The 14,972-nt window shown below is 36.8% G+C and overlaps 1 protein-coding gene across 1 annotated transcript in view; it reads right to left on the bottom strand.

The window, feature by feature from the left end:
- Nucleotides 1–1,160: 1,160 nt before the first annotated feature.
- The window catches only part of LOC124555806 (ecdysone 20-monooxygenase), a 173,972-nt gene continuing 160,160 nt past the window's right edge, over nucleotides 1,161–14,972 (bottom strand). The window contains exons 8-11 of the mRNA XM_047129867.1: nucleotides 9,558–9,724; nucleotides 8,982–9,060; nucleotides 8,568–8,783; nucleotides 1,161–2,230 (exon numbers count right to left, since the gene is read on the bottom strand). Of these exons, the coding sequence (XP_046985823.1) occupies nucleotides 2,123–2,230; nucleotides 8,568–8,783; nucleotides 8,982–9,060; nucleotides 9,558–9,724 (570 nt within the window). The 3' untranslated portion in view covers nucleotides 1,161–2,122. The remainder of the gene's footprint in view (nucleotides 2,231–8,567; nucleotides 8,784–8,981; nucleotides 9,061–9,557; nucleotides 9,725–14,972) is intronic.

Here is a 14,972-nt window from a genome sequence, read left to right as displayed (position 1 = left end):
TTATTTCTACTTGAAATCTTTGTGAGCAAATGTTAAAACTTTTTTTTTGGGGGGGGGGGGGGAGGGGGGGGGGGGAGTTTTTTTAATATTTTTGGCAATGCCAATTAATACACCAGGACTGATGCATACAAGCATTCATGTTTACTGATCTATGAAGTGTGGTGTTTCAAATGGCACTAGATGTGTGCCTGTAAGATGCTTGATAATTCTGTGATTGTTATTTAAAATTTATAGAAAATAGCCATTTTACCTACACAATTGAAGAGGAGAGATAGCATTGCTGAATTTGTTAGTCTATCATTTTGCTCGATCTAGTCTCCTGTCAGTGTGTAGACAAGGCCAATCATACCTGTAATAGGAAATGAATTCAATGTTTTATTCTTGGTTAGGACAGAGAGGAGGGTGGTGGGTGTTCATTTTCAAGCCACACAGAAGGAAATGCAGTTCCACCATTTCAAATCTCTCTTACTCTAGATGATACAAGTGCCTTATAAACTTTGGAGACATGTCCATGGCAATGCTATATTGTTCTTAATATTTTAATGGATGAGTCAAAAGAATGGAATGTAAAGAAAGGTGAAAGATAACAACTGTGGCATTTTTTTCACACAATTCTAGTGAGTAAGTGGCACTTACCTGGAATACCTTTTAATATCTTCTGTTGTCTAACATACTTCTTGTATTGTTAGAAATTCATTAGCACTTTGTTAGTACACATTAGCCTTACAGACTTCCTGTGCCAATTGTTAGGTATGTAACAACCATCCCAACAGTCATAACATTTTCTCATGTCAAACACTTGTAAATTTTTTACTTGGGCATTTTAAAGAATAAATTATCAGTCCCACAGAGGACTTCTGTAATCTTATGTGTAAATTACCTTTCACAAACTGTGCATGCAAGACATTTGCTTAGTGATGACACTGATGATCACATGTGTTCTGGGAAATTTTGCTATTTGTTTGCAGAAGTATTTATCTTTAAGGTACTATACTTAAACATGTTCATTGGACAAGATGGTCAATTTGGGTGTAGAATATACAGAAATTAATTGCATAAATCTTTATTTGCAATTATAAAATAGTCATTTTGCCTTCATTCTGTCAGAACAGTACATTATTACACAAGTTTCTGGAAGTCACACTTACGTAAATTTCACAAGTACATACTGTTCATTAATACATAAATGGCACAAATTGCAAAGTATGACAAACTTTACAAAGTCTGTATTATTCAGGTACTTGTTGCTTATACAATATAATTCACAAGAGTGTCACATTAATAGCTACAAGTGGGAAATGAGCCATATTCACAGTGGGTGTGAAGACCTGTATAACCAAAAACTGAAGAAGGATGTACATTCCACTTCCACTTCTTGGTATGTCACTTTAAAATATGTAAAACAAATAACTTTTTATTATCAATACATAAAATTTTCTAAGTTTATGTAACAAATGATTAATTACTCTAGTCACTATCTGTAGGTACTTCACATACTTGTCAATAATGATTAGGCCTACCTCTTATATAGAAAATCACCAACGCTATTCAAATAAACATTAAGTAGTATTAAATTATCTGGAAATAGAATTTTGGATGGATTTTCAAGTTTTTAAAACATGTTATCATTCCCAACAATCTTCAAAAGCATTTATATTTTTGAAATTTTTACTCAGCATTTTAACCTGTGTTTTATTTCCTTAGCCCTAGTATAGCTTTCCTCTTTCCATTCTTAGACTGACAGTTTTCTTCATTTACAACAGTGTGTTGCCCACATAATTAATTCCATGTTCTATACCATTGCACTATCTCTTTGAGGTGTTTATTTTCTTTTCTCTACCATCCTTAATATTATTGTCAATACTCTTACACTTTCTGAGTGATACATCACATTATAGCTTATTCAGTTACATTATTATATTATTTATAACTAATCAGTTTTGTTCTATGTTTTCTTTGGCAAATAAATTTATCTCTGCAACATCCTTGGTAGTGAAACTTAGTTCTCTTACATACAACTAATGTTCCAGTGTAGTGCATGCATCTGTCAAACAAAAATTGATATTACAGCATCCGGTTGGGTACTTTTGCTGTTTTACACATCACATAAATGTTTCCTTTTTTATTGTCTTTCTTGGAACACAAAGTCGACAGGTCCTGATGGATTCAAAAGGAATTCAAACTTTAGATTCAATTCACCTTTAAATGTAAGGTGAAAATCTCTTGCAACCTGAAAAATATTTGCAAAAATTAAATAATAAATACTATTTTCATGTGGTAAATCATTAATCAGAAAATAAAGGACAGTGGTACCCTTCTGAGAGTACAGTAAACCTGCATAAAAATTACACTGAGGAGGTTAGAGATGTAGGGAATTCAAAACATAAATCACTCACAGTATATAACTCTACTGAATATGACAGTTTTGCAATTTAATGGAGATATCTTATCTTGGAATGTCTTTTAATAATTTATCTCTACAATAAGTATATTTTCTGATGATTATTTATTTATTATTGTGTTATTAGTATTATTAGCATTGAAGTACCAGTCTGACCTCAGTATTGGGAAGAAAATTGTATTACTAAATATAACGGAGTCTTTGAGTCAGGGTGGCAACAGTGTTTGCCTAGAATTAGAGTTTTTATATAAAATGAGTGTACATGGAAAATCTCTGATTCAGGAATGAAGAGTAGTTTCATTGTAATCCAGAAACCAGTAATAATTCTTCACACTGCCTGGTGTAATGTATTTTCCATTTATAACCACGCCTTTGGTCTGAAAGGGTGAATAAGGCAGATTTGGAATGAAATACATGTCAAACACAGCTACAGAGTTTCAAACAAGGAAATATTGACTTCCATACTGATTAACTGGTTAATATGAGGTTCGTTTGTATGTAGAAAAGTATATGATACACAAACTCTTTAATCAAATAGAGGATTGCTAGTAACTCAGTGCTGAAATTATGACAGTTGTTGACAGATCCCACTTCAGAGACTTTCAACTAAAAATCATATACTATGTGATCAAAAGTATCCAGAGACGCCAAAAAACACACATTTTTCATATTAGGTGCATTGTGCTGCTACCTACTGCCAGGTACTCCATATCAGAGGCCTCAGCAGCTCCGCATATCTCACAGACTTCGAATGTTGTCAGGTGACTGGGTGTCACTTGTGTCATACGTCTGTACACGAGATTTCCACACCCCTAAACATCCCTAGGTCCACTGTTTCCAACATGATAGTGAAGTGGAAACGTGAAGGGACACGTAAAGCACAAAAGCGTACTGACTGACCTCACCTGTTGACTGAAAGAGATCGTCGACAGTTGAAGGAGGTCATAATGTGTAATAGGCAGACATCTATCCAGACGGTCACACAGTAATTCCAAACTGCATCGGGATCTCCTGCAAGTACTATGACAGTTAGGTGGGAGGTGAGAAAACTTGGATTTCATTGTAGAGCGGCTACTCATAAGCCACACATCATGCTGGTGCCTCGCTTGGTGTAAGGAGAGTAAACACTGGATGATTGAACAGTGGAAAAACGTTGTGTGGACTGATGCATCATGCTACACAATGTAGCGATCCTATAGCAGGGTGCGGGTATGGGGAATGCCCGGTGAACGTCATCTGCCAGCGTGTGTAGTGCGAACAGTAAAATTCGGAGGCAGTGGTGTTATGGTGTGGTTGTGTTTTTCATGGAGGGGGCTTGCACGCCTTGCTGTTTTGCATGGCACTATCACAGCACAGGCCTTAATTCATGTTCTAAGCACTTTCTTGCTTCCCACTGCTGAAGAGCAATTTGGGGATGGTGACTGCATCTTTCAACATGATCGAGCACCGTTTCATACTGCGCAGCCTATGGTGGAGTGGTTACATAACAATAGCATCACTGTAATGGACTAGCCTGAATCCTATAGAACAGTGGTTCCCAACAGATGGTCCGCAGACCCCCAGGGGTCTGCAAGGTATGACAGAGGGGTCCGCAAGATGCTATTAGAATAAAAAAATATATTAAATATATTTCGTATGACAAAAATTTTTTGTTTTGGCTGCTTCCTGCATGAGTAGAGCTTTAGCGAACACTAACGTCTGTGTCTAGCATCTTCCTACAGCCAACTGACACTAGCACACTCTAGTGCAAAACTATAATAAGATAGAGGCAAATAGTTCTGCTGTATGCCGTTAGACTGCGTGCGCTGCCTCTTTGCAGCTGACAACTGACAGTCATGAAACTTCATGGCAGATTAAAACTGTGTGCCGGACTGAGACTTGAACTCGGGACCTTAGCATTTTGCAGGCAAGTGCTCTACTATCTGAGCTCCCAAGCACAACTCACACCCCTCACAGCTTTACTTCTGCCAGTATCTCGTCTCCTACCTTCCAAACCTTACAGTAGCTCTCCTGATAACCTTGCAGAACTAGCGCTCCTGAAAGAAAGGATATTGCGGAGACATGGCTTAGCCACAGCCTGGGGGATGTTTCCAGAATGAGATTTTCACTCTGCAGTGGAGTGTGTGCTGATATGAAACTTCCTGGCAGATTAAAACTGTGTGCTGGACCGAGACTTGAACTTGAGACCTTTGCCTTTCGCGGGCAAGTGCTGTACGGAAGGTAGGAGATGAGGTACTAGCAGTATTGAAGCTGTGAGGACGGGGAGTGAGTCATGCTTGGGTAGCTCAGATGGTAGAGCACTTGCCTGCAAAAGGCAAAGGTCCTGAGTTCGAGTCTCAGTCCGGCACACAGTTTTAACCTGCCAGGAAGTTTCATATCAGCGCACACTCCGCTGCAGAGTGAAAATCTCATTCTGGAAACTGACAGTCACTTTCCACAGAAACTCGCATTTCAGATGACAATTGGCCATTGTTAATTTATTGCTAGTGCTTTCACAGACCATGTTGTTTACATATTCAATATTCTGTATTAAAACAGTAGTGTTTGTAAAGCATTGTTTTTTGCGGAAGCTACAGTTCATGTAGCTAAAAATGGACCGTTGGTTAAAAAGTGGTTCGTTAAAACAGGAAAGGCCTACAGATGAAGAGGAAGATAATGCATCTGATGTTCAAGCAAGTAAGTCAGTGACTCTCGAACCGAAGTTGTCAGTGTCCATTGAACCTAAATCGTTGGCGTCCCTTGAACCTAACCCTTCCAAAATCAGTGTTAAGCATACTGGAAAAATTTGAAAATATAACTCTGATTACTTGGAAATACATTCACTGGACCTGAGCAACAGCCTAAACCTCAATGTGTAATTTGCTATGAAACCAGCAAAACTCCAGCGTCAAATTGAAACAAGGCACCCAGAGTGCAAAAGTAAGTCATTAGATTTTTTTCAAAAATAAATTAGGAGAGTTGAAGACATCTTGTAAAATAATTACCAAAGACTGTGGTGCAAATGTAAATGAAAATGCAACCCTTGCATCTTACGAAGTGGCTCAGCTTGTTGCTAAATGTGGGAAAAACCACACAATTGCTGAGGAACTTATACTGCCATCAGCAATAATACTTTGCAAGACAATGTTAGGTGATGCAGCTCCTAAGGTAATAGGAACTGTCCTGGCCTCAAATAATACTGGTCAAAGACAAATTACTGATATGGCAATTAACATCGAAGGAACGTTGCTGGCTAGACTTTGCATGAGTGACATGTACGCTCTACAAATCGATGAAAGCACAGGCATATCTAAAAAATCTATAATGTTGGTTTTTGCACGATTCTTATGGCAGAACTAAGTGTTCGAAGATTTTCTTTTTTCATGCGAACTACTGCATACAACAGCAGATGATATTTTCACTGCATTAAATAATTATCTCAATGAACACAATGTAACCTGGAAAAAATGTGTAGGCTTGTCAATGGATGGAGCAAAGTCAATGGCTGGCAAAAATACAGGACTTCTGGCTCGTATCAAAGCAGTAGCCCCTGAGGTGAAATGGAATCACTGTTGTATCCTTCATGAAGCCTTAGTAGCCAAAAGATTGCCTGAACCTTTGCAAAAGATACTTAATGAAGTAGTTCAAATCATCAACTACATTAAAATTCAACATCTGCAATGCAGATTGTTTTCTTTGTTGTGTAAAGAGATTGGCAGTGAGCATGAGCAACTTCTTATTCATACAGAAGTAAGATGGCTTTCTCGACGTAGGATCTTGTCAAGATTTTTTGAACTTAGAGATGAGGTTCATGTCTTCCTTCTTGACACAAAGTAAGTGGATCTTCTCACTAACTTCTCTTGGCTTTGCTCAGTTGCATACTTAGCTGATGTGTTTGAACACTTGAATGTGTTAAACTTGAGTTTACGAGGAAAAAATGTAGACATGTTCAAAGTTGAGGATAAGATTAGTGCCATGGTCAAAAAGTGTCAGATCTGGGTGTCAAGGATAGAAAACTAACTAACTTTTCCACTTTAAAACAATTCTTGGGGTCATCAGAGGAGAGTTTGCCTGACCAGATCAAGATCTACACAGCCTAGCCACCAGTTTTAGAGAGTATTTCCCTGAACATGACCCTGACGACAGATGGATTCGAAATCCCTTCAGCTGTGAAGAAATAGACAAAATCCAAGGCCTCACTGAAGAAGAGCAAGATCAACTTGTGAATCTGTCAAGCTGTGGTACGATGATAAACATTTTCATAGGTGATAAAATTACAGACTTCTGGGCATCAGCACGCAAAGACTACAAGAAACTTGGAGATAAGGGAATGAAAAACATCCTTCCATTTGCAACCATATATCGGTGTGAGCAAGAATTTTCTTCCATGTGTTTCATGAAAAACAAATATAGGAATCGGCTCGACATGCAGTCTGATTTCAGAGTGAAAGTTTCAAGTTTGGAACCTAATATTTCAGAAATAATTGGCTCAAAGGTCAGATTGAACTCATCTCATTAAGGACTGGAAATTAAAACTAACTGTATACTGATGGAGTACTCTTTTGTTACTATATTTTTTCAAATAAATAATACCTTGTATGAAATTAGTGTTTTCTTATTTTTCACACATGTCTACTCAGTGCAATCTCAAGTGCAGTACACTTGAAAGACCAATATACTCAGTTTTAATTTTTTCCTGTAATTTTCAGTTCATGCTCAATTTTTATTCTTTTTAACGAGTTTGTTATACTAAACACCCAAATTTGAAAACAAAAATTTTGAGCAGTAATGAAAAACTTAACAATAACAAATATGGCTAAATTGAAAAAGTTTTAAGCTCAACATTTTTTCAGTAATGAATATGTCAATGTTTTTTCTAAGTACTAAAAATAGAAAAGTATAAAAAGGCTCTTAATTTGGCTTTTTTTAGGTATTTGATACTGTGATATGACAAGGGACCAATCATGCTTGATGAGGGGGTCCTCGAGAAAATTTTGTTGGGAACCCCTGCTATAGAACACTTTTGGGATGTTTTGGAATGCTGACTTTGTGCCAGGCCTCACTGACCGACATCAATACCTCTCCTCAGTGCAGCACTCTGTGAAGAATGGGCTGCCATTCCCCAAGAAACCTTCCAGCATCTCACTGAACATATGCCTGCGAGAGTGGAAGCTGTCATTAAGGTTAAAAGTGGGCCAACACCATACTGAATCCCAGCATTACTGATGGAGGGCTCCATGAACTTGTAAATAATTTTCAGCCTGGTTTCTGGATACTTTTGATCACATGGTGTATTACAAAGCGTGTTCTAAGAAAACTGACATTCAAATATCTAAGTGACTTCACATGAAAATCTGTATTTAACTGTGCAGGAACCATGGAAGTGTTGTGACATGCTACCTCTACAGAGAAGTATTGTTTTATTAAATTGTAAAGAAATCTGACAATAAACTTGTAGAAAGATAAAAATTTAAAATTTGATCATCAATATTTGTAATTGTGTTATTCACTGAGGGTGCTCGAAAGCTATGCAGGAATGTAGAGTATACCATTTTCATCTAAATAAAGACTATTTGCACCAAAAAAATCTTTGTAAATAAGACATGTGTAAGAATAAAACGAGTTTCAACACTCTGTTATGAGAAATCTTTTTTAGTTTTATTTATTTATTGTTTCAAATGTTCAGTAAATTTTTTTATGCTTTGATAATATCAACTGTTCTGCAGCCTCAGTAAACACTATAGAGACACTTACTAGACATTTTCTGTAACAATTACAACAATACATAAAAATAAAGAAGAAAATTTTATTATTTACCTTTTTTGTATTTGATAAATATATGGTTTGCATGATAAATATTACAAAGTTGACTACGAGATTGCTTCATGGCATTAATAATGCAGGTAATAATATGTATCAGATGAAGTAAAAATGTTGCACTTGAGTTTATATCTTGTGAATCAAAAAGTAGGTATAATTATCACAAAAATATATATAGATTTACAACACCTACAGTTAGATAATAACTTGTTCTTTTCATCTTCAGATACAACATGCCTTTCCTATACATTCAGGAATTATAGTAATGTAATCAGTTTATTGATCACACTTCAAAATTTCCAGTATAACCTGTTATTGTGGTATGAACAAAATAAAACAGTTTTATCTTGTATATTTCAGATCTTACCTTTGCAAGGAACACTTCAAGAACCATTTCTGTAAACCTTTTCCCAGGACATATTCTAGTGCCAGAACCAAATGGTATGAGGAGTTCAGGACTGTGGTTTGTGAAACACAGTTTTTCTCGCTCTTCAGGAATCCACCTTTCAGGATGGAATCCCTTAGCTTTAGTGAAATTTTTCTCTTCAAGGCTTGCCAGCCATGTGTGACATAGGACAACACACTGGAATGTAAACAGATTAATTTTCATTACATGGATTTTGTTAGGTGACAGTAAACATTTAGGAATTACAATTTTTATATAAGGCATTTTTAAGATCCACTTATCATAAAGTACAGTTTCAATTAATAGTTCAGAGGAAAATTTTACTTTTAATTTATATTTGTGTATAATGAGAAAAGTACAAGTGATGAGAATTACCCCAGCTGGTAGGGAGTAGCCACTAAGTTCCAGTTCATTTTCCAGTATACGGGCAAGACATATAGCAGCAGGCAGCACTCTGAAACAAACATAGAACTTTTTAACCTGATGAAGATATAATAATACATTTAATAACCTCTGATACTCATTTATAGCTATTGGTACCGAGACATGGCTTCTTTATTTATGGAAAGTGTAGGCATCTTGGAAAAGGGAAAACATCAATATTTAGTTTATGAGAGCGAAGGAACTTTCTAACTTTGAATGAACACAAGAAATTTGTTTACATGATTATGCGATTACAACAGTTTTCAAAAAGAATGAGGTGGTAAACTGACACCACACATATGTTACAAAATATTATACATAAATATACGAAATGAAGTTTTGAATTGAAATTGCTGTCTTGTGATATATTATAATGTTCCCACCTCCAATACTCAAGGAAGATGTAACATGTGTTATCTGAATTATGCAAAAAGTTTTGTGAAATCAGTTACATGAGTTCCACCTAAGACAAAACAGTTTTTCACATGTTCATGTACTTTAGATAGCTATTACTAATTTCATAATTACCTGAAAGATTCTGATATGACTGCACGCAAGTACTTTGCATTTCGAAGGTTTTCACTGGTCACTGGAGCGCCATGAGGCACTAGGACAGAGATTTCTTCATGCAAACGACTCTGTACAGATGGATTCTTTGCCAAGTTATACAACAGAAACGTGAGTGAGCTCCCAAGCTGAAAGAGGAAAAAATGTATAAAAACAAAAAATGGAAAGGGCAGTACAGCAAAAGGTGCTACAGTCAATAGATATTTTCAAACATCAGCAAATTAATATATATAAAAAGAGAGTTGTATTTGAACAGCACATGACAGCTAGCCCAGCAGGAACTCTGATCATTAGATTACTTCCACATTCTCTTTGTCTCTGCACTTCATACCTGAAAGCTACAGGTGTGTGTTGCTCATTATCCAGAAGAAGCAAACTTAGTACACTATGACCACAATTTCACACATAGATTTTCACCAACACCCTATCAAATGAGAGAACTACCTTATTCAGAATAATGGCTTACTGTGATGAACCATTATATCAGTTGTTTCCATTATTCAGAATGAGTGTCACACTTGTCTCAGGTAGACCCACATGCATACCATTTGTCCTCTGAGTTACGGAAGGAAGGGAGGGTGGATCTTTTTTCTCTGTGGCCTCTTTTGTCTTCACTGATCTTTCACCATCATTCAGTTGACTTTGAGGGTCTAGTAGCATAGTAGATATTAAAACAGATGGGAATGTTTTATAAAGAGGTCTCAGAGAAGCTGGGTACTCAAAGACCTTTAAAATTGTTAAAAATGTGTAAAAGGGACAAATTTATTTGTTATACATGTTCAGAACTCAGTTCTGGAGTGCTAATTTATTTTCTTTGGTGCTCATGACTCTTTGCTGTGTGCATTTTCTTTGCAGCCCAATATGTTTTTATTCTGTTACAAGCATCCATTCTTTTCCAATGTGTTGTGGGCGTAACTGTGTAGCAAATAAAATACAAGCTCATCATGTTCGATGTATTATTTTTCAACCATGAAATAATCAGTCCGAACAGGTTACGGGCCCAGAAACACAAGACAAATAATATTTTTGCGAAAATTTACTAATTAACATGGAATAATAATTCAAATATCATTGCACCATGTGAGGTTAGTTTTCTGGCCATCTGTGAAAACAAAAATAACTTAACCTCGAGATGGATAGTGAGATTTTCTATATAAATAAACTCAAAGGTGTTGAAAATTGGACTGTCTGGAAGTTTCAAGTATGCATAGTGTTTAAATCACACAATGCTTGAACTGTTGTCAATGATTCGTATTATCTGCCTGAAGATACATCTGATAACACTGTGTACAGCAAGCTGATTGCAGCCTGGATGAAGTGTGACAAAACAGCTCAATGAATTATTGCCATGTTTGTTGAAGAAAAAACTATGCTGCATATTATGAACTTCAACACTTGAAAAAAAAAGTGGGACAAGCTAGTGTCTATTTATCAACAAATGTCTAGAACCAGTGTTTACATGTTACTTCATCAGTTGTGTACTTTGAAAGAGAAATCAGCTAATGATATAGTGACACATATTGCTACAACTGCACATTTTCCACACTGCTTGTAGTTTCTAAGTGAGAAAATACCTGAATAGATGGGTGTTACAAAAATTCTGATGATTCTACCAATGGCATACAAATATTTTGTCAGCGCACAGGAATTTGTGCAGGCAAGTGAATGAACACTTAGCAAACTGATTTCCAAGCTTGCCGTTCAGAAAAATAGAATGAACATAACTGATACATGTGAAAGTAAAGCATATGCAGCAAGCAACAGCTCTCATAAAAATGGTGGTAAGAAACACAATCATTTTGCAAAATCAGGCACTTGTCACTATTGTCACAAGCCATGTCACTGGATCAATGATTGCAAATAGTGTAAAACCCAACTGCAAACCACTCTTCGCCCACTGGAGAAGCTCTAATTAGAGAAGCAATGTTCAGTGCAGCTGACTGAGGTACAACTGGAGAAGTATGGTACATGGATTCAGTAGCAACTGAACACATGTTCAGTCAGTATTCTTGGTTCACCACCTATGCAAAATTTCCAGAGATGAGACCTGTTTGTATTGGTGATGATGTTGATGATGATGATGATGTTCAGTTTGTCGGGATCTCAACTGACTGGTCATCAGTACCCATGTATTGGTGATGGAAAACACATTCCTGCTCTTGGATCTGAGGACATTAATATTCTGGCCTACACTAGAATGGACATCATTAAGGTTTTGTACATTCCTGAGTTAACCTACAGTCTGTTCTGCTTTGGTTCAGTTCTCAACAAAGCTATGACACATCAGTCTGACAATAGAATGTGTCAATTTTTAAGGGATGAAAGTGTTGTTGCTGTGAGAGGCAGACATGACAAACTATTAAAAACTAAATTTAAGGTTGTTTCAAACCATGAGTTTTGTGCAAATGTTGCTGCTTGTGAACCTTTTTTGGTGGCACAAAATGATGGCACATCAGAATATCATGCAAGTTAAACAAGTTTTGTCAAGTGCCAACATAAAGTTTCAAGATCAGAAGTTTCATTGTGGGGACTACATTATCGGTGAAATGTGTAAACTGTCATTTCCATCCAGTGATTCAAGATCAAAACAAATAGGTGAGCTTGTACATGCAGATTTGTGTGGTAAAATGCAAGAAGTCTCTGTGGGTGGTGCAAAATATTTCTTGATGTTGAGAGATGACTATAGTCAGTGGAGAAGGGTGTACTTCATCAAGAATAAATTGGCTCCTTCTTTAAACTGAATGAGAAACATTTGTGCAGGAGCATAAAGACATTAGGGATAGATAATGGATTAGAGTTTTGCAGTTAAAAGGTTAACAGTCCAACTAACCAGCTTGGCATTTTGCACCAGAAACCATTGCCATACAGTCCACAACAACACGGAGTCACTGAAAGGGGAAATAGAACTGTCACTGAATTAGCCATGACTCTTATGCAGGAAAGTAGACTGCCAACTGAAATGTGGGATGTGGGCAGAAGTGTGAATTATGCAGTATTCACACTCAACTCGACTGGAAGAAGTAAAGAAAGGGCAGTTGTGCCATGTGAGCTATGGCTAGGGAAGAAACCGGGCTTAAACATAATTCAGATCTTTTGGTGATGAAATTTATGTCCATGTTCCTAAAAAGAAGAAGCAAACATGGGATTCAAAAGCTGAAAGGAGGTATTTTATTGCTTATGGTCAAACACAAAAGCTTATCATGTGTGATTTCCACACTGGTAACAAATGAAACTCAACAGAGATGTTACTTTTACAGTAAAACTCTTTAAGGACAATTGCAGCATGTATGAAACATCAACACCAAGAGCAGTGGACTTTTTCCTACCCAAAAATAAGTTATCACCTGTAGAAAACAGCCTTCAGAATATTCCTGTGAAGCAGGATCCTACAGAAATGTGTGAAGTGAGAGACAATGATGCACATTCTGATGATAAGTTAACTGGAGGCAGTAACTGATGTAGCAGTTCAGTCTGATAGGAAACATCAGTTAATAGATCACAGATCATTAAGAATGCCAGCAAGAGATGAGAATCACATATCTGTTGTAGATATTTTTGAACCACAAACATATGATGAAGCAGTTACGTGAGATGAGGCAGAAAAATGAAAAGATTCAATGAATGATAAAAAATGCAGATTATCATCATCAGATGTGTGTTGATATGCATAAAGGAGGCAGAAGGATACATCAAGTATTCCAAATAGACAAGCTGTGGGTAGTCTGATGTATCTGCTAACGGAAACGTGGCCAGACATTACTTTTGCAATCAACAGTGCTAATCAGCACCTTGAAGCACCTTGTAGTGCTGTAGAAAGGATCCTGAAATATGTTAAAGGCACTATGGACCTTATTTTCATTCAAAGCAGGAAAATATCCTTCATGCCTACAGTGATACAAACTGTACTGGCGATGTGGAAACTAGAAGATCCGCAATTGGTATGTCATGTAAGCTTGATGAATCCAATGATGCAGAGAGTGTTAGTGCTTTCTAGAAATGAGGCTGAATACATTGAAGCCAGTCAAACAGTAAGAGAAATTGCTTGGCTGAAAAGTTTTCTCAGTGACTTGGTCTTGTTCAAAAAAATAAAGTAACTTTGAAAACTGACCATGTAAGTGGAGTGAAACTTACTGAAAATCCAGATTTCACCAGTGTAGTAAGCATATTGATGTATATTATCATTTTGTGCCCAATAAGTACAAGGAGAATGAGTCTATACTGGAGCATTTTCCATCCAAGAACCAGCAGGCCAGGTTACTAACCAAGCCATTACCAAAGGTGACACTTCACATGCAGATAAAGATGCTGAACATTCAGAGCATTCAGGAGAATCTTGAGAAACTTTTAAATTAATAATAAATCTGGATCCTCTTTAAGTGTGAGTGTTAAACATGTGTAAAAATGACAAATTTAATTGTTATGTATGTCAGAAACTCTGTTCTGGAGTGCTACATTACTTTCTTTGGTTCTTACAACTCTTTGCTGTGTGCATTTTCTTTGCAGCACAATGTCTTTCTTTTCTGTTACAAGTATCAGAACTTTTCCAGTGTGTTGTGTGTGTAATCATGTAGCAAATAAAATACAAGTTCATCATGCTCAATGTATTATTTGTCAGCCAAGACATGACCTGTCCCAACAGAAATAAAATGAAAGACCAACTGCAGTGTAAGATGGATTTGAGTATTGGACAGACACAGATATTAAATTGTCAATTACGTGGACACTCAAGAAATTAACTTCTGTTTGCATCCTGCCAATTATGGAAAATGAGAGACAGAGAACTAGTAGACACTAGACATGAAATTTGTGGAATTTATGGAGGGACTTTTATGAGTAATAGCACTATGTAACGATACTGCGACTAGTTCCGTGGTGGGCAAAGTGATCAGCCCCGGATCTACTGTACATTTCCGAACTGGGGTAAGAACTTGATAGTGGCGCCCATCCCCCTCCCCCACGAGCGTTTGAGATAGGACATCAAAAATTTAAAAATTCAGGTTTTCAAAAATACGTTCATTTTGTAGCGCACATCTTTCGGAAGAGTTTGATACATAAAACACATATAGTCGAGGAAATGTAAGACATGTTATTTGGTCTTAAGAGTGCCAAAGTTCAGTGCCACGCCTCTTCACACAGCATTCTTCTATTGCTCGTCACCGTATTTCGTTCTGTGGAATTCAAACGTGTATATTCTGTAACGGAATCCATTAAACCTATATTCAGGACAGTGGAAATTAAAATGTTCTGTGGTGCCTCTCCTGCTCCCAGTCGGCCAGTTTGACATCCTACTTCCTTTATAGCAGCAGTTGTAACACACGCCAAATAAGAAGACAATTTTGACACAAATGGTCATTTTTATCTACTTCATTTACGTAA

Source organism: Schistocerca americana, chromosome X, assembly GCF_021461395.2.
Source record: "Schistocerca americana isolate TAMUIC-IGC-003095 chromosome X, iqSchAmer2.1, whole genome shotgun sequence".
Classification (NCBI taxonomy): Eukaryota; Metazoa; Arthropoda; class Insecta; order Orthoptera; family Acrididae; genus Schistocerca; species Schistocerca americana.
Note: the sequence above shows the minus strand (reverse complement) of the source record. Positions and strands in the feature narration are given on the sequence as shown.